The sequence below is a fragment of the Acomys minous genome, assembly GCF_964271855.1.
Source record: "Acomys minous genome assembly, chromosome: 16".
NCBI classification, from domain to species: Eukaryota; Metazoa; Chordata; class Mammalia; order Rodentia; family Muridae; genus Acomys; species Acomys minous.
In genome coordinates this window covers 41,158,555-41,184,148 of record NC_140498.1, presented here as the reverse complement: position 1 = coordinate 41,184,148, position 25,594 = coordinate 41,158,555, and the positions used below count along the sequence as shown (strand labels likewise).

The 25,594-nt window shown below is 51.0% G+C and overlaps 1 protein-coding gene across 1 annotated transcript; it reads right to left on the bottom strand.

Moving 5' to 3' along the window:
• Window positions 1–992: 992 nt before the first annotated feature.
• KCTD5 (potassium channel tetramerization domain containing 5) lies at window positions 993–25,594 on the bottom strand. The gene is made up of 6 exons (XM_084760963.1): window positions 25,295–25,594; window positions 13,957–14,065; window positions 12,632–12,723; window positions 11,143–11,238; window positions 9,251–9,376; window positions 993–2,758 (listed from the first exon to the last, which is right to left on the bottom strand). The coding sequence occupies exons 1-6, from the start codon at window positions 25,544–25,546 to the stop codon at window positions 2,729–2,731; spliced, it is 705 nt and encodes a 234-aa protein (XP_084617089.1). The 5' UTR covers window positions 25,547–25,594; the 3' UTR covers window positions 993–2,728.

The following is a 25,594-nucleotide window of genomic DNA, read 5'->3' as shown; positions in this document are numbered from 1 at the left end:
GCTGTTTGTTGAGTGCCGTCTACAGACCAGACTGAGTGTCTGGTCTAAGAGAGGCTGGGTACTCTTCTACTCTAGAGAGGAGGCCTGGTACACTGGAGCCCAGACAAAGGCACAGGGCAGGTTGTTTTGACTCTAAAGACACCCCAAGGGCAAGCTCTGAGCCATCTCCATTGCTAAGTGCTGGCCTGAGGCTCACAGGCTTGGAGACTGCCATTGCGACTTGCCGTAGGATGCATGGCTCTGTCCAAAGGTGCTGGCTGGCACTGTGCCCACTCACAATGTGGAAAGCTGCTATCTGGGCTCTGGCCCTCTGTTCCTTTGGGCTCAAGGGCAGTAGCCAACCAGAGGTGTGGTCCTGTCCCAAGCAGCACCTTGGCAGAAGTCCAGGTACGTACTCTGCAGAGTCCAGCAGCTGTGGACCCACTCAGGAACGCCATATACACGGTTTCTCCTGTCCTTGCTGGCTTCCCAGAATCAGGAGAACTGCCTGAGGCAGGCACTAGCCCCTCTCTAGATACCACCATAGCTGGCAGGCTGTCTAAGGCTGAGAACTGATTGCCTGCCTCCTGGCTAGTCTTCTGCTCAGATGCCATGTTGTAGGCTGTGAGGTAGGTCAGCATCAGGAGACCTCTCAGAGCAGAATCCAGACCCTTACCCGACCCCTGTTCACAGGCTATTCAGAGTACCTCATGACCCACATACTCGAGCACTGAACAGGAGCTGTGTCCATATCTCAGCTTGGGCCACAGGGTAGCCCACGTTGGAACCCTTGGGCCAGTGGGCCGCTCACCTGGCTGGGTTGGCTGCACAATAGGACACAGGACAAGGCTCAGGGTGTGGGCAGCAGAGACATCCCCGCTGACGGTGGGAAGTCCTCAGGGGACCTGGAAGACCCTGCTCTCCAGCATGGACGCCTCCTACCTACCAGCATGCACTTCGGGACGGACAGCACTTCTCCACATACTTCAAGACATTAACAGTTGCTGAACGTATTCATAAATACACAATTTTATTTACTATTTTCAGGGGAAACTTAGGCATTAAACGGTAAGCTGATAAAATACGGATACCTAAAAAAGTATAAAAGTATAAATATCCCCTTAGAATTTTAGTGAATTAAGTTTTAATATCATTAAATTAAAAAACAAAAAACCCCACAAGCCTATCTATTGTCAAAGTCATAAATCAAACAATGCTAAGTGTCCAGCAACTCCCCAGAGTATTCCCCACGGCCGACAGCAGAGCACTGCCCCAGAGTGTGCTGGGGAGGGCAGGGCAGCCAAGGCGCAATCAATCCCATAGAAAGGTTTTTATGAATCATACAAGCCAAACAGTTAACAACAAACAACAGACCTCAGGAAAGGAGGAGGTCAGTCCTCGATGTTGGAGAACTGGACTAATCAGTTACTGGCAGAGGAGAAGGAAGAGGGCCTAGGCAAGAAGTTTCCGGAAGCATTTGAAACAGTGTTCGAGGCTCTGACCTGGACATGGGCAGCCATGGCGGTCAGTTTGCACAGCTCCCTTGGGAAGCCAGAGGTCAAGAAGCACAGAGCTTGCTTGCTTAGGCCAAGTTTGTGGCCTGCTACATCCCCCACCCAGCTGAGAAAGGTCTGTTTGAAGCCAGCAGGCGCAGCCCCTGCAGGAACCTTAGCAGCTCCAATGCCGTGTCAGATGAACAGAGCCCATGCAGCTTGTGCAAAGTCCCAAACACTCCAGAAATACAAGAGAAGAACTGCATAGTTATACAAGGAAATGAGAGCCAGTGAGAAGGAGACATGTTTGCGCTGTAAACATCCTGAATGTTCAACATGACCTGGAGTGTCAGCTCCAGAAGCCAGGTGGACAGGCCTCCCGCCCCAGCCTCCATCCCAGGCACAACAAAGGCACTGGTAGGCGCCAGCTCCCCCATGAGCCCACAGGTGGGACATAGGAGGCAAAACCTCTATCTCCCTTAAATGATTTAACAGATCAATCCAAAATGTAGCAACACTTTTAGGCATTTCTAAAGAGTATAAACACCGGGTGGTCTATCCACACTTTTAAAAAAGGGATACAAAGTCCTCCTGCCTGGAAAATACAAATTGAGAAGCCTTGATGGTCCTGGGCCAAGCTGACAGGCCAGAACAAGAGCCTGGCTCTGAAGGGGTGTAGTCCAGGGGAGGTGCCCAGAAGTAGTGATAATGTGGAGGCTGCCTTAGTCAGGAGCCTCAGCCGAGGTCGAGAGAAATCAACCAATCATGCCTGGAGGCAGAGCGGCCTCCTTGACCCAAGGATGAGGGCCTGGTGCTCAACCAGTTTTGAGCAGGCACTCACGCCCTAAGCCACAGTGCATTGGACAGGAGTTGCAACTGCTGCCCCTCCCTCCTGGCAAGGCCCAGGCTGCTTGTCGCAGACTGTGTGTAGCACCAAGGACCCTGTCCTTCAAATCATCTTCAGGAATGCACGGCCTGGTCAGCAGCATCCTGCCTCAGTCCCACATAGCACTCAGAAAGAACAGAGCGAGGCCACAGAGACTGCCAAGCCAGCCCTAGCTGCCTCCCTGTGGGGACGACTGGCTTGACAGCTGGGCTGTCTCTCGCCACCCACATCTGAGGCAAAAAAGGATCCACACCCAGATCTCTAGAGAAATGATCAAAAGCAGGTTTCTTCTCACAGCCATGTTTTCTGCACATGGCGGTTCACTTCATCTTGGGGAAAAGGAAATCATCTCTTCAGCTGTCAGTACTCTTCACATCCTTGAGCCTCGTTCTTGCAAAATCTGAAAAGTATAAAATGTATTGTGAGGATGTAGGCTTTGACCAAGTGTCCTTTTCAGAAAGCAGAGGCCAGTCTTGCGGAACCTGCAACTGTAGGCCAGGACCTCAGCTAGCTAAGAGGGGGACCTGTACAGTGACAGTGGGTAGCCGACATGAGGCACCAGGTCCCCTTCACATGCAATAGATCAACCCCACACCCCATCCATTGGAAGGCCTGCACCCTTTCACTGATCTCAGCCCTCTGCTGACCTCAGAAAACCTCAAAAAGGCCATGCTGTGGAGACCCTCCACATTCTGTCCGCTAGCCTGCAGCATCCGTTGCCTCCCCACCCCTGGTCCCACTGGCTAGAAAACAGGGCATGGTCCTGGCCCCCTTCACTAGCATGCCACGGCCAGCTGTATATATCAAGTTGGGGTGAAGTCTCCGGAGGCCTTCAGAACATGCTGGGGCTAGGCACCTGCTGCTGAACCAAAACCCGTAAAACGAGCCTCTAGGGCTGGAATAGGATATGACTCCAAGCAGAATGCCTCACAGCTGAGGAAACCTCACAGGTAGCAATTCGGTAGTGAGAGTCACAACTGTGGGCAAGCTTACCTAAGTCTGGGGCAGTGGGGAGAGCTGGCTCTTGGGGGCTATGTGGAAGGGCTCAAGAGAAGACCTAGTTCTCAAGCTGCTCCTACAAAGCCACCAGCACCCCAAACATCATGCCTACCAATAGTCAGCCCAACTAGGCTGTGGAGCGTGGAACCGCCACTCGAGGGCCTCAAGGAGCTTCACAGGTCTATGAGATAGTGCTGGTCCCTAGTCTGACAGTGGCAAGCTCCACATGATGAGCAATTTCTGAATTCTCCAGGACATCGCTAAGTGACTCTAGGTGCAACCCTCTTACTGAGGAGCCAAGATCTCAGCCACCACCAGCCCTGAGGAGAGCAGAGGCAGCACAGGTGAGGATGCACGCTGGCAGAAGTGGTAATGGGAGTGAGAGTGGGAAATCCTGAGGAGGCTGAGCTCCATCAGGACCTATAACAGTAAGCCTACCATCCCACATGCTGGGGCGAGACAGTGCTGTCTGCCCTGGATAGGGCAAGGTTACCTTACAAATGCTCCTGCCCTTCTGTCTCCACAGGGAGGCCAGGGCATGTGGTTCCATCCTGTGAACTTTGGGAGCTGGGGCCTGCTCCAGGTTTGCCTTGTGAGCAACCACTATTTCATTCCCACAAGCCCACAGCCCTAGAGCTAGAGCCACCAAAGTCAGTCCCTAAACACCTGGGGCTTGGAAAGACGCCTCCGCTCCCTCCAGGGTAATTTCAAAGCCTCCAAAGTTTGGGCATCTCCTGGTGACCTTATTCTTCAGCCAACCTGATGGCAGGTATGACTTTCTTGAGCATCTGTCATTCCCATCATGCCTTAGGTTGAGTGCCTGTCACAAGTCATACCTAAGGCAGGCACAGCTGAGAGTCTGTTACCCAGGTGGCTGCAAACCCCTCTCCAAAGGGATGTTACAACTGAGGTGCTGAAACATAAACCATATACCTGATTTCAGACACCAAAAAATGAAAAAGGGAAGAGTATGGCTTACATCAAATTATCATCCTTTCAGCCAGGTACGATGACACATAGTTAGAGCCAGCTACTGAGGAGGCTACCACAGGAGGATTGCTGGCCCTGGGAATTTGGGACCAACTAGCCTGGGCAGTAAAGCCAGACCCTATCTCTTAAATTTCATGTTTCCTTTTACCTTTTATTTATGTTTGTTTGTTTGTTTGTTTTTGAAGACAGGGTTTCTCTGTGTAGCCTTGGCTATCCTGGACTCCCCCTTGTAGACCAGGCTGGCCTCAAATTCACATCAATCCGCCTGTCTCTGCCTCCCGAGTGCTAGGATTAAAGGCATGCGTCACCACGCCCGGCTACCTTTTATTTATTATTTATACAGTGTTTTGCCCACAAGTGTGCCAGCACATCAGAAGAGGACACCAGATCTCATTATAAATGGTTATGAGCCCCCACGTGGTTGTTGGGAACTGAACTCAGGGCCTTTGGAAGAACAGCTAAGGCTCTTAAGCTCTGAGCCATCTTCCTAGCCTTTCCTTTTACCTTCTAAATGCATTTATTTATAGACAGGGTCTCACTGTGTAGACCTGGCTGGCCTGAAACTCACATAGATCTACTTGCCTCTGCCTCTAAATACTAGGATTAAATGTGTGTCACCACACCTGTCTTCTTACTCTTAAAAAAAAGTCTAAACATTTATCTTATTATTAGTATTACTGTATATGTGTGTAGGTCAGATAACAACTTTCAGAAGTTAGTTCTAGCCTTACATGGGTTCTGGGAGTCACAGTTAGGTCACTAGGCTTGCAAGGTAAGTAACTTTATCCACTGAGCCACTCCACTGGCCCTGCTTTGTTTTGTTTTAAGAAAGAATTTCACTACATAGCTTAGGCCAGTCTGGAACTCAGAATCTCTTGCTGCAGCCTCCTAAGTATCAGGATTACAGGTGCACGTGACCATGATGGCTTCATGGTCAACTCTCTTAAAGGGTTTACTTAGATTATCAATCGATTGAGTATCAAGACACAAAAGTTGCAGCTGTTCATATATACTTACACAATGATTTCAAAGTACAACTCCAAGCTGGGCAGTAGTGGCGCACGCCTTTAAGCTCAGCACTCAAGAGGCAGAGGCAGGCGGATCTCTAAGTCCGAGGCCAGCCTGGTCTCCATAGTAAGTTCGGGGCAAGCCAGACTACACATAGTGTCTCAAAAAAAAAAAAAAAAAAAAAAAAAAAAAAAAGGCACAATTCCAAATTCCAAATGGAAAAGGACATTCTTTGTTTTGGCTGGCCCTGTGCCTGCCTCCTCACCCTCCCTGTGCACTGAGCACTCAGGGCAGCAGTGAGGGGTTCCCAGCCTGCAGCTCATTGTCAAGGCCATGTTGCTAAGGCTAGCTCTGCTCTCTACACAGTGGCAATGTTCCCTGCACAGGAACCAACAGGTAAGCCCTGTTGAGGTGACAAGGCGCTCAGGGTCAACCATAGGCCTGACCTTTAAGATGTAGATGGCAGGAGGAGGCTGAGAGGGCCTGGATGGAGGAGGATGTGACGGCTGAGGGCCTGTCCAGTCCTAGTGGAGATGGGTGCAAACCTGAGTACCTGAGATGAGAGAACAGACTCCATGGGGTTTGGATGTCTGTTGTATCAAGACTCAGCAACTTAAGTGAGGCTATGATCTTGTGACTGACAAGAAGGCCATCTAGAGGCTGCAGGTGGGTCTGAGTGAGCATTCACTACTCAGCCACAGGAACACTCCTGTGTTCACCCCACAGCCTCACATGACCGAAAGCCCCAATCTTGGCCTTGGTGTCGGAGGATGGATACTATGACAGAGCAGCACCCAGCAGTCAAGCAATAGCCCCGCCCCCAACCCCTCCTACAGGGAGCTCTAGTGCAGGTACCTAAGCACAACTATCAAAGTTTCTGTCAACTACAGGATGTGCAGAAGCACAGAGGAAGGGTGGAGGCAAAAGCAACCAGGGGTCATGGGGCAGGGAGACTATAGTGTTGGGTCTACCTAATGGGCTGCAGAGCTCACCGTGACATTTACACTTAATCTGAGTCACTGCCTTGGTGCCTGGTCTCCTCTTCATCACTCTGGTGTGAACAGCAGCAAGTAAGGAAGAAGACATCTGTCAGCCCAGCCTGAGTAGCGCAGGCCTGCGGGTGGAAAGCCTGGGGGAAGCCTAGGTTTGGCTGGACTGTGTAGTCCTCCACCTGCCGCAGGCGCACCTGCCTTCACAGCTCCCAGGCAGGCCAAGCCTGCCTAAGGGGACTTTTGTTGTAGCCCTGGCTCCTGGGACATGACTTAGAGGACCATGGACCTGGCTCCATCAAAGGCCCACTGCATGGTAAGAGAGCAGACCTTGGTCAAGGGTGCTGAGACTGAACATCAGCCATGTGGGGAGAAGTTGATCAGCCCATCAATAAATTATGCCTGTAGGAGGGAGTCTCAGAATCACTCTGGACCCAAGGATCCAGAGGAGTTCCCTCACAGGTGAGATACTCTGTGTCACACAGGGAAGGACTGTACCTGATTACAGAGAGGGTCTCTTGCTCTTGGCCTCAGGAATTTCCTCTAGCAGCTGTATTTCTCTGAGGTAACAGGAAGTCCTAAGCTTACCCACACTCACTGTACTCTGAGTCAGGGCTAGATCACAGGTCCGAGTAGCTAAAGAAGGTCTGGATGGTGTCTCCAAGCTCCCTTCCTCTAGACCTGGCTCCTGTGGCTGCCCATAGCTTTCGGGACCCTGAAAGCTACTGCTGTCAAGTGTATGCAGAAGCTGTACTGACTGCTCTACTTCAGAGTCAGGTTTTTTGTTTGTTTTTTGAGACAGGGTCTCTCTGTGTGGCCTGGGCTGTCATAGACACACTTTGTAGATCAGAGTGGCCTCAAACTTTCACAAGAGATCCGCTAGCCTCTGCCTCCCGAGTGCTAGGATTAAAGGTGTGTGCCACCATACCTGGCTCAAAGTCAGGGATTTTTGGCGTGTGGTCTCTTGTTTTTTGGGTTACTTTTAGATTTATTAATTTATTATTTATACAGTATTCTGCTCACATGTTTGCCTACAGGCCAGAAAAGGGCACCAGATCTCGTCACAGATGGTTGTAAGCCACCATGTAGTTGCTGGAAACTGAACTCAGTACCTTTGGAAGAGCAGGCAGTGCCTTTAGCATCTGAGCCACCTCTCACCCAAAGTCAGGTATTTTTGAAGTGAGAAACATGTTTCCAATATCAGAGACTTGGAGCCACACCCAAAGCCTCCTCCTCCCAGCAGAGTCAGTCTTTTTGGCAGCTGTAAAGCCAGGGTGGAGGATGAGTTTTGACAGAGAAAGATAACTCTGATGAGCTTCATTATGAAAGCTATAAGTGTAGGAAGAAAAAAAGCTTATAAAAATAAAGATCTGAGCCGGGCATACTGCCTTGTTTACATAAACTAGTCTATTTAGCCCATAGAGTTATATTGTTAGGCTTAAAAAAAGAAAAGAAGCCAGGCATGTGCCACAATGCCTTTAATCCCAGCACTCCGGAGGCAGAGGCAGGCAGATTGCTGTGAGTTCGAGGCCAGCCTGGTCTACAAAGTGAGTCCAGGACAGCCAAGGCTACACAGAGAAACCCTGTCTCGAAAAATCCAAAAAAATAACAAAATAAATGTATGAAAGAGTCTAGATGTCCTTCTGTGATTAGTTTAGGGAATGCCTGCTAGATCTAAGACCCAAATGGAAGCTTGCCCCGGGCCGGGGGCTGAGGCCTCTGGCTTTCCCCAACCTGTTGCTGGATCTGAACCCTTGCATGACTCCTGTCCTGTCATCCTGTGCTTGGGGAAGCAGTGGTGGAGGGCATGGCCACCCCACCTCACCTCTTATGATCACACAGAGGCTAAGGACAGGAGCCCCAGGAGCCCAGGGAGTTCTGAAGGTGTAACACATCAGTCAGTGGCACAGACCCCTGTCACATCACAATGGAGAGTAATGTGGAAGCACCGATGAGAAAGATCCAGCTGGTACAGCTTCCTGCAGATCCTCTGGGGAACTTTGCCCCTCAGTTCTTAAGTCCTCACCCTAAAGACCAGGAAAGGCTAAATGGAAAGCCCTAGAAAGACAGGAGTCACCTAGAGCCACTGACTGTGGGGCTGCCATCAAGTCCCTGACTAGAGCCTATGTGGCCTATCCTCTCTCAATCTCATAAGGCTCTCTGTCAATGCCTGGGCAATGCTGTGGTCATGTGACCTTGAATTCCACCTAAGCAAGGCCCTTAGATCCCTGACTTCCCCCAGAGCTGATGGCAAGGCTCTGCAAGCCACCACCAAATGGCCCCAAGGCCCAGGAATCATCCAGACCAGGCCAACAATGTTCACTGTAAGGACATGTGCATCTGTCTGTCCACGTCCCAGCCATAAGGCATTCCGGGGAAAGGTAACCAAAGCTGGTCACTTGAGAGTAATCTAAAAGTAAACGAGGCTGGCTGCACTCGCACCCTTGGCTAACACGTCTCTCTACAGGAGACAGAAAAGCCCAGTGCCCTGTAGGGCAGGACTGAAGGACAATCCCTTTTATACACTAAGCCAAATGAGAAAGACCCACAGTGTGCAGCTGAGGCAGCTGCTGTGCTAAAAACCCGAGCTCAGGGGAGCTGTCCTCTAACTGTGTCCCACGACGTCCCCAGAGAAAGCAGCCACAGTGGCTGTCCTGATCGGACCTGAAGCTTAAGACACTTCTAGGAGCAACTCTGTCTTGTGATTGTGGAAATATTTGCTACAAAAAGCACCTCCAGTTCTGACATAACAGGTGGCCTCATGTGAGGACCTGCAGCCACCAAGATACTCAACAACTGTGAGTTTAAAGGGTACAGGAAAAAACCAGTGAGGCAAAAATAAGAGAAAAGGCTAGCTCCCAGTGTCTGCCTCAAGGACCAACCAGGACCACCCTCCTGGCACTCACCTTGGCTTTCTCGCTTGGCTCACTGGTTGTGCCATATGGGGTGTTGTGCAGCTCCTTGGAAACCACACAGAGGAACTCAGCCTGGTCTTCATTTCCATAGTTGTAAGAGGAGCCAATGCTGACCAGCTGGAAGGGAGACAGAGTCTGTGACAACGTGCAGTGGCTCAGGTGTACCTGGCCCCCCAGGAGTAAGACCATGGCACAAACTGTGGAAGCTCAGGGAAATGAGAGCTAGCTTTGGCCAGGATTTTCCATAGAACTATCGGGAAGCAAACCCCCAGTGCACTGTAGGAGCCCACACCTGTACCCCACATAATTGCACAACATGCTGCAACAGGCTCTCTCTGCAGGCGCTGAGCTTCTCTTGGTGCTCCCGGCTGGGCCCTAGGGGATGATGATTGGCCACCCTGGGCAGGGAGGAGTGGGGTAGCACACAGGTTAAGGCAGGTGAGTGACAGCTGCGGATGTAGCACATGTCCAAGCACCACTACTGCAGGCCGGCCTTGTCTCTGGAGTAAGAAGGACCTCTCAGACTAACTCTAGTCCCCACTCAGGGCAGAGAAGCCCAGGGCTGTGTTAGGAACGGAAGCCAATGGCACTAAAAGTCCGAAGCACTAAATGGGAGCCTGGCTTGACTCTGACAGGCACTGAAGGCGATGCCTTGCATTTCTGTATACTCTCTCCTGCTCTAACATGCCTCACAAGCCTCCAGATCACCAAGTATGCTATGCTCATTACTCCAGCCCTGGGTTCGAGACATCAAACACTTTTGTTCTTTTAAACACAAAGTAACTCAAGGGAAACCACCATGGCCAGAGCAAAGATATCTACAGCACAGTGAGTAAGCAATAAATGGGTCAAAGAACACTAGCCACTGTGCTCCCTGCTCATGTGTCGACACGTCAGAAACAGAGGACAGGAGAGAAAGCTACCACAGGGGCAAGCTACTCCTCTCAGCAATGAAGGACAAAGTGGTTGGAAGGGGTGGACCCCAACATGTAAGACTAACTACAGGGGTGCTGGCCTGGATCAGGTAGATAGTTGTGGAAGGTCCCATTGATGGGAACACATGAACCCAGAGGCTCTGGGTTTATTTCCCAGAGACTGTGTATCGTCACAAAGCAGCTCCATCTGACCTAATCACTGACCCCTGAGTGACCCTAGGTTGGACTGGCCACCACAAAGGGGCTGCATTTCACCCTAGTTCTCTGAAAGCTTGTCAATTCAATACTAGTGGGGAAGCATAGTGTACCTGATGAGCCAGCATGACTCAGGCTCTTTGGGTTTCACCAGAAAGAGCTGATAGCATAGAGGTCCCCCAGGGTGACTGCACAAAGGTCAGAATCCAGGGGAAAGAGGAGTGCCTGTGCTGGTCCAACATCATCTAGGACAGCTAAGGACGACCTCTTGAAGGTTGTTATGGGAGGAGACTCTCTTCCAGACAGAAATCACAAGACAGCAGAGCAAAAGGCGCTTGGCTCCAAATGAGGCGACCCAGTTCACAGATCCAGAAAGGGTGACAGCCACTTCGCAGTGTACAGTCTTTCTTGGGCTACGTGCCAGGGACATGAGGGGCAGGCTCCTGCCCAAGCCTCTGAGTGACTCTGACAGGGTCTGGGCACAAGACACACACATACTCAGCCTGTAAGACCTGCTGGGCCCCCCGGGAGGCCAGAGACAAGGTAGCTGGTGTGTGTTAACCAGGAAGCATTACCGCTCAGCTCCACACAGGAGGAAGTGCTGGACATGGCGGGAGCAGCCTCGATGGAGGGCTCCCACTGGGAAACCACCACAAAGTGTCTGAGAGGATGGGACTAGGTAAGTGTCTGAGAGGATGGGACTAGGTAATGGTCCCCGGGGTCTGAAGACTCCCATGTGCCCCCACTCATCACCTGCTCAAACTTCCAGCCGTCTGACATGGTGGACACCATCTGTGTGAGCTCCTCCTCCTGGCACTGCAGCACACGGTACACGTGCTTCACTGGCATCTACAAGGACAAATGCCCCAAGAGGTCAGGCCCCACCATGCACTCAAGCAACCCTAAGCTCAGACCATCAGAGGTCAGTGACCATAGCAACCCTGAACGCATCAATACAACCAACTTGCAGCCCCAACAGCTGCTGTTACGGCTTCCCTGCTCACTTTCAAAACGACTTCGAAATGAGTCCTGACCTGAGTCCTCCTCCTTGCACCTGTGGCTGGACAGGAGCGCACTGAAGCATTTGTATGCTCCACGCAGGACTGTACAGCCTTCTGCTTACCCTCCCTGGGCAGCTCAGGGAGACTTTGGTCTTGGATGTGGGATGGGGGACAGTCAAGAGACAAGTGTGTCCTTCTAGAGCCTCTATGTACAGGACAAGCAAGTGTCCCATGACGCTGTTGCTTAGGGGGCATTACATGCTAGTGGCAAATGGTAACAGCTACAACACTGTCTTTGCTGTCACCCAAATGCATCAAATGGCAACATCTGCGACGTTTCTGTGAGGCCTGGCCCTGCCGGGAGGATCTCTTTTACCTCCACAATGTAGACAGAGACTCAAGTCGTCCAGGCCACAGGGTCTGGAGCAGGACTGGGAACCTTCAGGACCTTTCTAACACCATGAGGAAGAGGAGCCTCCGCCCTAGACCCCTCCCGGGCACTGAGTGGACTCAGTGTAGGGCAGAGGCTTGGTCAGGCGTGCATTAGGTTCCACTCCAGCCATCAGTGAGTCAGAGGCACAGGCTAATGGTGTGCACTGGAGAGTCCCTGAGCAGCACGGCAGTAAGGCTGACCACAGGGCAGAGGCAGTGAGAGGGTTTTAAGTGGGCCAAGCCTGGGTGTTGCCAGCACTCACTTCCTGAGCTGATGTGGGCACAACCATTCTCAAGGGCAGAGCTAGCTTGCTGATGAGACCAACACTAAGAGGAGACCTTCCTCAGAGGTGGGGCCACTGCCGACCTCACACAGCACTCACAACACACACACCTAAGGAGCAGCAGAGGACCCAGGAAGCCCAACTCCTCTCCCTAGTATCAGGACCACCTCCCTCCCAGGTCACCACTGCTCTCCTCTCTGCCATGCTGACCACAGGCCTTTGCGTTTGCAGGCCAGATCTTGATAGTCTCCATTAGAGGGGCTCTGCTCTCTAGCATCTCTTCCTTCTCCTCCATGCACTCACCACACAACTTTCACTCCCGTCTCCACTGACTGCAGTGGCTCCGTGGCAATAGGCCAAGCTAAGGTGCATGGCTCCTTCATGACTGATGAGGAAAAAGAGAGCAAGGCCTGGGGCACCAGGATTGGGACAGGACAGCTCTGGTCCAAGGCCACAAACAGGGAAGCCAAATCTGCTCACACACCAAGGCCCAGGAACTGCCGGCAGATTAGTCACCCGTCTCACCTGTGATGTTTTGCTGTCTCGTTCTCTAATTTTGTCCTTTACAAGTTTTATTAGTGAGGTGATATTGTAAAATTCCGCTTCCTCCAACACTCCTGAAATAGAGGTAAATAACTGTGATTTCTACTAGATCAGGCCAAAGCAAGCACACGTTTCCTCCCCGCACCCCATCCCTAGCCCGAAGTCCTGTGTGCAGCCTCTCCCAACAGCCACACAGAGCTCTTCCGGGTCTCAGCACCCAGCACAGGACTGAAAAGGAAGGTCAATTTACTAGGCATATGTACAGCACTGTCAGTCACTACAGGTACATGTGGAGGCAGAGTACCCGCTCTCAGCCCACAGACAACTGATGTTTGGTTTGTTTGCTTCTCCACAGCCTGGCTCTTCCTGTTGGGAACCTGAAGATGCCAGAAAAGTGTGGACGCCTTGGACTGCTGCACGTGTCCCAGTCACACACACCACACTTACTGAAGCGGCCTTCCCTACAGCCTGCTAGCAAACGTCCCACACTCAGGACTCCAACTTCCCAGAAAGCTAAACTAGATCTGCAAGAGGCCTGCTTTTGGGCTTCCTCGTCTGTACAGGCCTTCTTCCTTTCTTTAGCTTTCCCACTCCTAAAGGGAAGCCACAGCTAGACCGGGACAGCTCAGGGTAACACACAGCATGGCAACAGGGAAACTTGGGGAATGAAGTATGAAAGGCTGCCAGGCAATAAACACGGCTCTCACGGCCCCAGAGCAGAACTAGCTCTCCATGTGACAGTCCACACGTAACGCGGTGATCAGACACTTAACGAGACACTGAAGGAGGAAGAGCCATGGTAGGAGCTACGAAGAGAGCTGCCATAATTCTACCCAGACCCACTGATTCAGGGAAGGTGCCAGAACCTACTAAGGCCTTTTTAAAATGGCCCAAGATTTTCTGAGTCAAGACAAGCTAGCCTGGTGCTGTGCATCCTGTGCTCTGTGACCAGCAGGACACAATGGTGGCCAGTGAGGAGACCGCAAAATGTCCAGGATCCCTGAGTTGATCTGGAAGGAGAGCGGGCTCCGCACACCACTCCCCAGGACTTGCTGTAAGAGTATCCGCGACACAGCCCCACACTGCAGAAACTGAAGCAGCCCAGACCTTCGAAGGGCCACCTACGCTGTACCACAAGACACCCAACACTGCCTACAACATGGCTTTTGGACACTCGACGCACATCTTAGGTCCTTCAACAATGCAGTCCTCACAGAGGCTCTGCCCTGAGGCACCTTCAAGAAACCAACCAGCTTCTACCAGGTACCACTGCAGAGTTCATGTGCCTGTTGAAATGGATAACTTACCTTCCTCTGCGAGGTCTTTGTTAATAACCAGCTTTCCATGTCTCAAGTAGTTCAGTACAGGTCCAAAGTAAGTGGGATCTCTGTCGATTAAATAGGCACCCGTTTCATCCTACAGAGAACAGAATGCTGTCAGTTCTTATGTGGAGGCCAGAGGTTCTGCAGTCAGAGTAAGACCAGAGCACACTCAACAGCACTTGCTCTGTCGGTTCCACAACTGCACATGCACAAATCTAAGACTGGGAGTCCAAGCAGCAGTACACTGGAGAAGGCACCTCTGCTGCTGAGCCCTGAAGCCTACTGTGGAGGCCTCCTACAGCGAGAAGTGAAGCCTGTGTCAGTGGCATGTTAAAGTGACCACACAGGGTTACCCTCCGGCTGAACCACAGTCCTTGGGCTTTGCCAGTGACTAAGATCTCTAAGGAAACCTGTACACCGTGGTCAGCGGTTTGTGGAATCTGAGCCACCTGGAGGACAACCTACGTACTTGCCTGCTCGCTCTGACAGGGCAGTAGCTCTGCTCGAGGACTGACAGATACCCTCACATGCTCACCATAGCTGTCTCCATGGAGGACAGCCTCCTACAGCATGGGGCACACTCAGCCCCATGTGACATCACATGCCATGCAGACCTGCTGGAAACTCATGTCCAGTATGAGAGCCACAGGCCTGGCTAGGGGCAGAGGAGGTGTAGTACTGGGGACCAGAGAGGGTGATGCACAGAAGCTACAAGAACACATCCCCGCCCAGGGTGTGGGCTAGTGAGTTTCTGTCAGTGTGACCAGCCATGGACTGGCTGCATGTTATTTGGGGGCTGCCAAATCCAACAGGGATGTAGACCTTCTGGCATGGAGCCACATAAGCCGATAAAGGGTGAGGCTTCCTCCCTGGTGCAGCCTGACATCTGCCTCTACACATAGCCAGAGACAGCAGCCCAAGGCACATGGTGGGTTCCAAGATCTCTGCTCAGCCAAAGCCACCACCCCAGTTTTCCCATCAGCAAGGCCATACCAAGTACCAGGGAGAGAAAACGACTCTATAGTCAATACAGCACAGTGGCTTCCCTGAGCAGAACACTTCCCATGGGGCTCCTGTAGGCGCAGACCATGGAAAAATGCTCTACTCACTGGCTAGCCTAGGCCCAAAGGACAGTATAGGGATTATGTGGGGGCGGGAAGTGTCCCGGAACCCCTTGGATGTAGCTGTCCATAGGTTGCGGAGCTCATAAGAGGCCTCAGCCACAAAGCAAGGAGCCTTCAGAGGCTCTGTCTTCACACACATCCATTTCTGTGTATGAAGCAATACAAACTAGTGGTTTCAATGGTTCTTTCCTAATTCCACAGGCACAGAATGATAAAAACTGGTTTTTCTCAGCTCAAAGGGAGAAACCTGAGCTGTGGCTGGTGTCAATCACTGAGGCCTGGGAGGCAGGGATGGTAGAAGCCAGGTGCTTACCCTAAGCTCTCTTCTCTTCCTGTGTAGGCTCTGTTCCACCCAATGTGACTGTCCTTACTCCCTGACCCGCCCAACCTCATCCTCATCCCCCTCCTCCAAGGACACCAGGTCCCACACCCCAGGGCTCTCCATTCTGCCAGGCGGCCTTTATTCCTTCCAGCCACCTGAGGCCCTGCCTTCCAGGCTCTCTCGGTCTTCATGACCCCAGTCACTGAAGCAAAGCCAAATTAAGGAGGGCAGCTTTCAAAGGCCAGCGGCAGTTGTTCCCACATTTACAGACGGCCACAACCAGGCTGGAAAAGGGAACGGCACTACCATAAGAGCACTCCTGTGTTCACGTGGAAGAGCCCCCTGCAGTGTGACATTTCCACATCACCATGCTCAGAAATATTCACGGCTCAATGCCCTCTTGACAGACCACTGGTAGGTCAAGAAAAAAAAAGCTCAGAGGGGGATGGGCTCATCCCTACCCAGGATACTCTTGGGGCCTCTCTTGTGCTGGCCATGGCAACAAGGGGAGTCTTGTCTCTCCTGACAACAAGAAGCCAAAAGGCCTTCAGAGTACTAAGGGGAAGTCAGTAAAGGGAGAAGCAGGAGGAAGTTGTCCATTGAGTGCCCTCACTCAGCTGCCTCCCGGAGATTTCCAGAACAAGCGGCACAAGACTACATGAAAGTGACCTAGGCCTCCCAAGCCCTGAAGGATGATGGCATGGGACACTGTGGCAGATCAGAGGAGCCATTAGCACCGCATAAGCTGGCACTGGCACTTGGCCTGAAAACCATGAAGGGGTTTGCAAAGCCTGGCCAGGTCATGTGCTGGGTGCGGCTGGCTCTCATTGAACATGCCCTACAGGAGGCAGCTTTCTGACAAATGCTTTGAAAGAACCCCGCTCTAGCCCAAAGCCCCTCTGGCCTAGAAAAGGACACACCTGAACACCTTTCAGGCAAATGATCAGTTAGGATGGCAGCGGCTTCTGGGAGTGCTTGGAGTGAGAACCTAGCCGTGGTGTCTAACAGCAGAAGGCTGCATCTGCCCAGCATCTCTCCCTGTCTTAGGGCTGAGGGCTTACCACCATGAACGATCGACTTAGGTATAAGCTTCAGAACTGGCCACATGGGAACAGCAACCCAAGGAAACGTCTTAAACCTTCAGACTCTCCTAGGCAATATCCTGTGCTTGGAGCCTAGTGCCCTGTTTGCCTAAAACCCAGGCACAAAGGAAGGGCAAACCAGATACTTTGTGGGTGTGGGAACCTCCATTTGCATCCAGTAAAGAAGCACTTTAGATGTGGAGACTTCCAGAAAAATAAGACCAAAGTAATTTAAAATTTTTGCGGAGCTAAGCTAGAGGGCAGGATGAGTAACAGGAACCTGAGCGCAAACACAGCCCCATGTGATTGTGAGGCCCCAGGCCTCCTGGCCAGCCAGGGAAGGCAACAGGCAAGAAGTCTTCCACAGAAGCCCACAAGGAGTCATGGTCACAGGCTGGAAAGCAGAGCCGCAGCACCAAGCAAGGCAGTGGCCCTCACGGGGCTATGTATAAAGGCATGAACACCTATGTCTTGGCTGGGTTTCTAGTGCTGTGATGAAACACCATCATCAAAAGCAGCCTGGGGAGGAGAGGGCCTCACTCAGCTTCAGTTCCACACCACAGCCGCCACTGAAGCGGCCAGAGAGACACTCAAGCCGGACAAGAAACCTGGCAGCTGCCTATATCCCACAGATGTCCACCATGATACACATGGCAGTGCTGCTTGGGGTCCCCTGTGGGGGCGTTCCAGGTGGTATTCATGTTCACAAGGCTGTGCGGAGAGACTGACAGGCGGCCCTCCAGCACTCCACGTACCAGTGTCGGTAACGCAGTTCAGGGTCTCCATCCTAACACAGAAACAGACAGCACAGGCCCAAACCCAAGCCTTCCGTCCACTCACAGAGAATCAGTAAGATTCATTCTTTCTCTCTTTCTTATTTCTTTTTTTCAGACAGGTATCGTCTCACTAGGTAGCCTTAGCTGGCCTTGAATTCCCTGAGACCCACCTGTCTCTGCCTGCTGGGTGCTGGAATTAAAGTGTGCTCCTCCATGTCCAAGGGGGACGACCTAGATGTTAACTACAGCAACTCGGCCACTCGAGGCAGGGCCGCCACTGTCACCTATGCCAAGAACACACAAGATGTGGAAGGAAACCACTTCTAAAACCCAGCAGATTCAAAGAGTAGCCAGGAAGCAGCCAAGACACACCACTGGGTCTTTGTTTTCTCTTCGGTCCTATCATGATTTAGGGGAAAGCCTCTGCTGTGTTAGCATGGTGGGAAGGTCTTGTTTTTCCATAAAAGCACCAGAATTAAGGCTGCTTTCTCCACAGTCATTCACCTCTACCAACCCCACTTCCCCATTTCTCAGTGGATCTGTGTCTGACCTACTTGTGCAGTACTGGCTAGAAATATGTACATCCCCCCCCCCCCCCCCCGGCATAAAAAAGGGATCACCGGGCTTAGCTGAGCACTGCGCGAGAACCAACTCCCCCCCCCCCCAACACACACATATGCAACCAGTCCACATATGTGAGATGGGTTGCTGATGCCCAGGTTGGTGCTGAGCGGGCACAACACGGAGGCTGAACACCAAGCCTGAGCTACTGGCCACTGAGCCGGGCAGGGCAGTTTCCAGGCCTCCGAGGTGGTTCCCCTGGCCTAGCCAGAGTAGCTACCTATGAACACCTTCCCCAGAGTAGCAGATGGGCAATGGCCAGGCTAGGTGCACATCAAATGTGCTCCCAGAGGGCTTAACTCCACAAACCAATTTCTAAAGGATCTGGAGACGAGCTCCAGAAACAAACCTGCCTCAAGCCTGTGTCTCAGGGTGGGGAAAGGCCTAGTAGTGAGAGGCTAGTCATTAGTCATCCAATCGGAACACAGCCCCGTGCTACTACCATCCTCCAGGCCATGACCCTAACACAATCCATGAGTCTGGAAACAGCATGCAGAATAGAGTTGATGTCACTGTGCCTCAGGTAAAACTCTAAGTTGAAGATGCAGGTGGAGAGTGTCACAGAAAGTCTGCAGTAGTTCCCTGAATCGCTCTCAAGGCTCAGGTGCATCTGTACCCATCCCAACGGAAGGGACAAGGCACAGCCACTAGCAGAGAATTAAAATTAAGAGTAGGGTGTTGTGAACTAAATCTGGAAGAATATCCATCAACTGTCCCACTAAAGACAAATGCATTGAACTGTGTGTGCTAACAGCATGCACAATCAACCTAATTATACACACCTAGATTTTACTCTGAAATTATCCATTTCAAGCGACACATCTACATACAAACCTTTATTTCTACTCTCTTGCTCTGCTTTATAAATATTTGCCACATCTTTGATTCACAAAAAGTCTTAGACATCACCAATTGCAAATGAGGAAACTGAGGCTCAGAGACCCAGGAGGCTTGTAAGAGACGTTCAGATTTGTAGCGTGAGGCCAGAACTCCAGAGTCTTGCTTCCCAGGCCACCGCCTGCACCCAGTGCCCCTCTCCCCATGCCTCAGCTTTTACTCCTAGTGCACTGGAAGCTAAGGAGAGCTCGGCACTCACTTCCCTTTTCTTGTGGAACCCACGCTGCCCTGAGCTCACCTGACTACCAAAACCACCCTGGAACAAGAGGACCACAGAGGCCAGACCTGAGTGAGACTGGGGAAGCAAGGGATGCATTAGGGCTCTGACCCTTGGTGACCTTTGGTGTGACTTTGGCCCCCTCCCTCTGGGAGCTCAGAGCTCAGAGTCATGACTGGAGGAATGTATCCCTGCCCCAGACGGCACAGCAAATTACTCCTGCCCCTAGTTGGAAACTAGACTTGAGGACACTGGTAAAGCTGGTGAGATGGGAGATCTCATGGAGCCAGAATGCTTGGAATTTACTCGGGGCAGGTTGGGAAGCTGAGGTCTGCTGTCGTGTCCTGCAGACTTACTAGACAGGAGCCCTCATGGGAAGAGACTCTACACTGTACCTGAGCCCAGCACCTGTGCAAATAAAGCTGTCATGAACATCTCCATCACCAGCGCTCATCCACTCTGCAGGTTTCTTGGGTGGTTTCCTCCCTAGGTACACAGAAGACCCCACACTGCTCCTTTCTGGCAAGGAGTATGCGTATTTAACAGGCTACTGCCGCCATCAGCCAGACAGTAGAGAAGAGAAAAGGAAATGTGATCATTAGAAGGCCTAAGGGGACACCTTTCCTGGCTCCACAGTCTTCAAGCCCCAGCACTAGCCCCTCCACTCTAGCTAATAGGTCAGCAATCCAGGGCATTTGGGCGGGATGGCCAAACCAGAGGTCCACACCTCACCTGTGAAGTCCCCTCAGCTACCTCCAAGGCTGCCATCCCATCAACGTTGAGATGGCCTCTCCCCTCCTCACACATGGCACATGGGTAAACTAAGCACTGAAATCTTCCTTTCCTTTTTGCCAGGCTCAAAGAGTAGGTCTCTTGCTTCTGCTTCTCCTCTTCCTCCCCCTCAGTAAAGACTGCCCAGCATTCAGTGGCACTTAACCTTTCCTCATCTGCTTGGAAAAACCTCCCTGGCCCACGGTGAGGAGCTGACCACCAGGTCTGATTTGCAAAACTAGGCCAAAAAGTGTAGAGCTCAACTGCCAAGCAAGAACCCACCAGAACAAGGGCTGGGGGCACATCTCCCCTAACTAAGGCCATCCCCATGGGCATTGGGTGCTGCACCAAAGCTCCAGAGCTCTATTTCCTAAGCTTGAAGGCATCAAGCATCTCAAAAGACAGTGCCATACCAGGCAGCTCTGCTCCTTCCCACAGCAAGCTGAGCGCAAGCTGCCCCTAAATAAGGCCTAATGAGAGTTAGCTTGCATCTATACAGGGGCAGCCTACTGGCATTCAGCTGTATAGACCCTCCCATTGGCCAGTAGCCCAGAGTATGCAGAGGACAAAATCACAGAATAAGCAAAGTGCAGACAGGGCTCTGGAAAGGAACCACTGTAAGCCTGCATTGATGCCTGGGAAACAGCAGGCCCCTCCCACCCTGAAGCCTCTGCCCCTGGGACCAGGAGGCATGTACTCTCTGAGCAGGGCTGGTTGGTAAGTACCTTGGTCCTATTGTTTTCTTCAATTGTGAACTTCCAGAGCCAAAGCACCCCTACCCCATCTGCAGGGGAACGAAAAGCTCCAGGCTCCAAGAACATGTGATGTAGGAAAGCTGGCAGGTGGCCAGAGTTTTCTGATCCCCTGACTGCTGTGCTGGACAAGCACAACTGAACTACACTAGTAGCAGACAGAAAGAACACCTTTGCACCTGCCAGCCACCTCCCTGCCACCTCAGCGGATAGCCTGAGGCAAGTTCTCCTCAGAAAGATGCAACTCCTTGGCCTGCTCAGGACCAAGGGGCTTCCAAATGAGAACACTGACAGAAGTGACCAGACACAGCGAGGACAAGCACTCATTGCAAAAGGGGCGAGGGTACAAGATGCGGCACTAGGGCAAGGAATAAACTCAGCCACATCCTTAACATGCCACAGAAGTAAAACACACCTGTGCTTAGGCACCCCCTCACAGCCTGTGCCAGTGCAGCTCTGTCCAGTGCACAGGATGCCTATGGGGTTCTGCTGGTTGGTTTCTGTGACTTAGTTACACAGAACAAAACCTGCCATCTATACTCTAAGTAATCCCCATTTCCCTTCCCAAGGCACTAATTCAAAGGTGGTCTACCACCTACACCCACCCCTCAGCCCTGTAATATTCCTTTAATATCTTTCTAACCCTTAAAAATCACCACACCAACTGTACCCAAGGCAGATAGAGAGGACTGTAGGGACCTGGGTGTAGTAAACACTGTACCCAAAGACCCTTGTAATTATGTCTACAAGCTCTAAAGCGGGGACAGTGGCCCTACTCCAAGGACAGGAGTTCATATGCAACTGGCATTTTCTCTCGATCTGGCTCGGTCAGAGACACAGCACTCTACCTAGTTCAGGATAGCTTCCACAGGCTATCACACAGTATTTGCTGTTTCCCTTTCCCTCCCGAAGCATCACCATACTAAACACGGGCCAGTGGAACTACAAAGAGCAACTCTGTTTTCAACACACGATTGGATGCAGCAAGACAACCCAAATGGATCAAACATCAAGCCTTCCCAAAGCGCTTTCCACGGGAAGCTTAAAAGTATCACACCTGGCCTGCCCCCAAGGACAACACTGGAGAGAGAATGACACGCAACGGCAGATGCTCAAATGCACAACACAGCCATAGTCCCATTGGAGGATGTCCCAAGGGTGAGAATTCACTCAGGCTGTCTAGAAAAAGAACACAGCAGTGGGCTCAGAGCTGGCCCCTGAAACAGGAAGTCAGAGATCTAGGGATACAAAGCATGGTATGTAGGAAGTCCCACACTGGGCTCTGGGGACATGGGGGACAGAGGATTGGCTACGAGGCTGAAAGGTCAGTCACATAAGCCCGGAATATATCTGCATTCTCTACTATGCCTAGCAATCTGTCTGTTCACATCTTTGCAAAGTGTCTTCCAGAAATGTACTTCCCCATAGTAACTCAGGGCCTGGCACCGGCCTGCCTTTAGTGCTCTCCTATCACTGTGAAACCCAGAAAGTTCTAAAGGTTTCTTAGGAACTTCTTCCTTTAAGTCTCCTCACTCTGGTCCCATTCTTAGCATCACATTCTGCAAGGCTAATCACTTAATAACCACCAAGTGCCAGAAAGGGAACCTTCCACCAGGTCCCTGTTAAAGTTCAACTTGTGGGAGTATCTGCCAGGTATCCCTTCCTTGATCTTAGCTATGAGGTCAGAGTTTTGACATCTTTCCACGTGAATCAACATCCTGTTTATCTTCCATCATGTAATTAATGGCCTCCCAATGTTAACAGCCCTTCCCTCCTCACCTCCTCCTTAGGATTTAATTATTAAGGTGGAATCGCTTGGGACACTCTTTCATCAGAACATGGTTGTGGGGGCAGTGGCATTACAAACACAGAACGTTTGTAAATTTTATTTGAAGACTCTTGTAACACAACTAATGTGACTTAGAATTACTCTTTCCAGCAACCCGTATGTGACTAAAACAAACACTATCCACTTCAACCATGAGACCAAGACTGGCATCTACTATACTTTTCTGGAGCTAGGTTCCATGTAGCCTAGGCTAGCCTAAAACTCCCCATCCTTCTGCCTTGCCCTACCCAAATGCTGGGATCACAGGTGCTTTCCCTCATGCCTGGTGCTGCTGTGTTATTTTTATGTTCTGAACTGTGATTCTATGATCAAATTGGATGTCATTTTAACACACTCTAGGCTTATTTTACATTATATTTGAGTGTTTTGTATGCACATAGGTATGTGCACCACAGACATGCCTGATGCCCAAAGGGTCAAAAGAGGGCGTTAAGACTCCCTAGAACTGCAGTTACAGATGGCCCTGAGCTACTATGAGGGGTTCTGGGAACCCAATGCAGGTCCTCTGTAAAAGCAACGAGTGTTCTTAACCACTGGGTCAACTCTCTAGTTCCTAAAAAATAAAATTTTTTTAAAAAAATCAACTAAAACATTCTGATAATCTTCCATTGCAGTAAAGGCAACATGCACATATACATATACACACATTCATTTATTTATGTATGTGTGTGGGCATACAATCCCATAATGTGCACCTGGAAGTCAAAGTACAACTTTTTCTTTTTTCTTTTGTTTTTCAAGACAGGGTAGCCTTGACTGTCCTAGACTTTGTATACTGGGCTGGCTTCAAACTCAGTGAGCCTCCTGAGCGCTGAGATTAAAGGCTTGTGCCACCACTCCCAGCTAAAAAAAATAATAAGTTTAATGACTTATTTTATGTCATTGGTATTCTGCATGCATATATGTCTGCATGGGGTTAGATTCTTTGAAACTGAAGTTACAGACAGTTGTGAGCTGCCACGTTGGTGCTGGGAATTGAACCCAGGTTTCTGGAAGAGCAGCCAATGCTTCCAACCACTGAGACATCTCTCCAGCCCACTCTCTTTTGGTTTGGTTTGGTTTTGAAGACAGGGTTTCTCTGTGTAGCCTTAGCTGTCCTGGATTCACTTTGTAGACTAGGCTGGCCTTGAACTCACAGAAATCTACGTGCCTCTGCCTCCCACAGTGCTGGGATTAAAGGACTGTGCTACCACGCCCAGTTTACTTTGTTTTTTTGAGACAAGGTTTCTCTGTGTAGTTCTTGGGTGTCCTGGAACTTGCTCTGTAGACCAGGCCTACCTCAAACCCAAGAGCTCTGCCTGTCCCTGCCTCCCAAGTGCTGGGACTAAAGGTGTGCACCACCACTGCCCAGCTCAGACTACAACTTTCAAGAGTCAAGTTTTCTTCCTTCCACCATGTGGGTCCCAGAGACTCAAGCTGTTAGGCTTGGCTGGCAGCAGCAAGTGCCATCTCACCAACCCAATAGAGGATAATTTATAAAGTAATCTTGAGACAGTAAAATGAAGAAATGTATTTGACTTTAACTATGCTTAAATCACAGTTCTAAATCCATTGTTCCAGAGCTAAACAGGCAAAAGATACCAGAAGCCAATGGCCAAGGCTGATTTAAAAATCTGATTTAATACACAAGACAGGGATGCTTGAGTAGAAAGAATGTTTATAAACGCTGTTTGAAAAGCCAGCAATAAAACACACACCTCACTATAAAAAGAAAACACAGCTGACAAAAGCCTATTTCCATCCTGGAGACTTTTGTTATTTTCTGGAAGGTCAATTCTCTCAGAGTAAAGAGCTTTGGTCAACTCAGAACGGGAACAGCTGGGCGGAGAGTTGTGAAGGACTAACACACTAGTGTCTCAAACCCTAATTTCTTGATTATTTTGCAGTAACTCAAGAATTATTTCCTGATCAAAATGGCAGGCCACACTGAGAAGGTGCTCTGTCAGGCCTTTTGAAGTGAACTGAGCTCCCAATCTTCCTGGGAAACCTCCTGAGCAGCAACTTCCAGTGTGGCAAGGCACAAAGTCAAGTGCCATCATATAAGCTCAACTAGAAAACTCACAAAGTTAGTATAAGGCTGCTAAACTGCCTAGGGGGAAAATGGGCGAGAACTATTTTTTTCCCCTAAGTTTCAATCCCGCACAATACCCGAGTTATCAGCTATGCACTATATACCACACACTCTATTACCACTGGTGTAACAATCATTTAATTAAATGAAAGGTAAACAAACTACAAACTAACCTGGAAATCCCTACACTTCTGCAAAGGCAGTGGGGAAACTAAGCTTGAAAAGCACATCAGAAAGGATTCTCTACCTGGTCTCTCTTTGACAACCCTAAGATTTTTCCACACCTGGCCCAGAACAGAATTCAATACAAATAATTCATATATTAGAAGTAAAATGAGACTTTTGAACATTTTTACTCAGGAGGTATCTTCTAAGAGCTGCGGGGCCTTGTTCATGTTACGGATGAGAAGGATGGAGTACAAACTCTGCAAGTCACTGGAAATAAGGTTGCCACTGTCTCAACCCCCACGGCCTACGGTAACTTAAACGTCTGGAATGTGAAAAGACCACATGAACGCAATGGGTTCTCAGGTTCCAAGGCCAGCAAATAGCTGGGGCGGTAGTGTTCGCAGACCCTGGGCAAAAGAATCTGGAGAGAAGAAAGAAAGTAGGGCCATAGCAAAGCCCGGGTCCTTCCCCTCGACCGAAGAGCGTGGAAAGCGAGCGAGCGACACTGTTAATCAGAGGCCGAGGCAGATGGGTACGAGGGTGCCATCCTCCCTCCGGCCCAGGACGCTGGCCTCGCAGTGCCCGCTCCGCTGAGCGCCCTCGGTGTGGAGAGGTGCGTGCCACGGACGGCGACCGGGCCAGCCAGCCCCCCGCTGACCCGTGAGGCCCTCACCTTGTCCGAATCTAGGTCGGGGTCCGCCTGGCACAAGCGGTACAGGAAAGACTTCGGGTCCCGGCACAGCGTCTGCCGGGTGGTGAGGAAGTAGGTGCCGCCGACATTGAGCCGGACCCACTTGGACACACCGCTCGGGCGGTGTGCCAGGGCGCCGAGCCCAGCGCTGCAGCGACGGCACAGGCCGCCCCCCAGCCCCGCCCCGAGGCCGCTCGGAGCCGGCGGCAGCAGCTCGCAGTGATTCTCCGCCATGATCCCAAGCACCGCCACAGCGCCCCTTCGCCGGAAGTGTCCGTCCTT

Coding starts and splice junctions, on each gene's coding strand:
- KCTD5 (XM_084760963.1), bottom strand. CDS start 25,546: ATGGCGGAGAATCACTGCGAGCTGCTGCCGCCGGCTCCGAGCGGCCTC. Junction 11,239..12,631: donor GAGACAGCAAAACATCACAG/GTGAGACGGGTG, acceptor TTGTCCTTGTAG/ATGCCAGTGAAGCACGTGTA. Junction 9,377..11,142: donor ACGGCTGGAAGTTTGAGCAG/GTGATGAGTGGG, acceptor TCTCCCTTCCAG/CTGGTCAGCATTGGCTCCTC.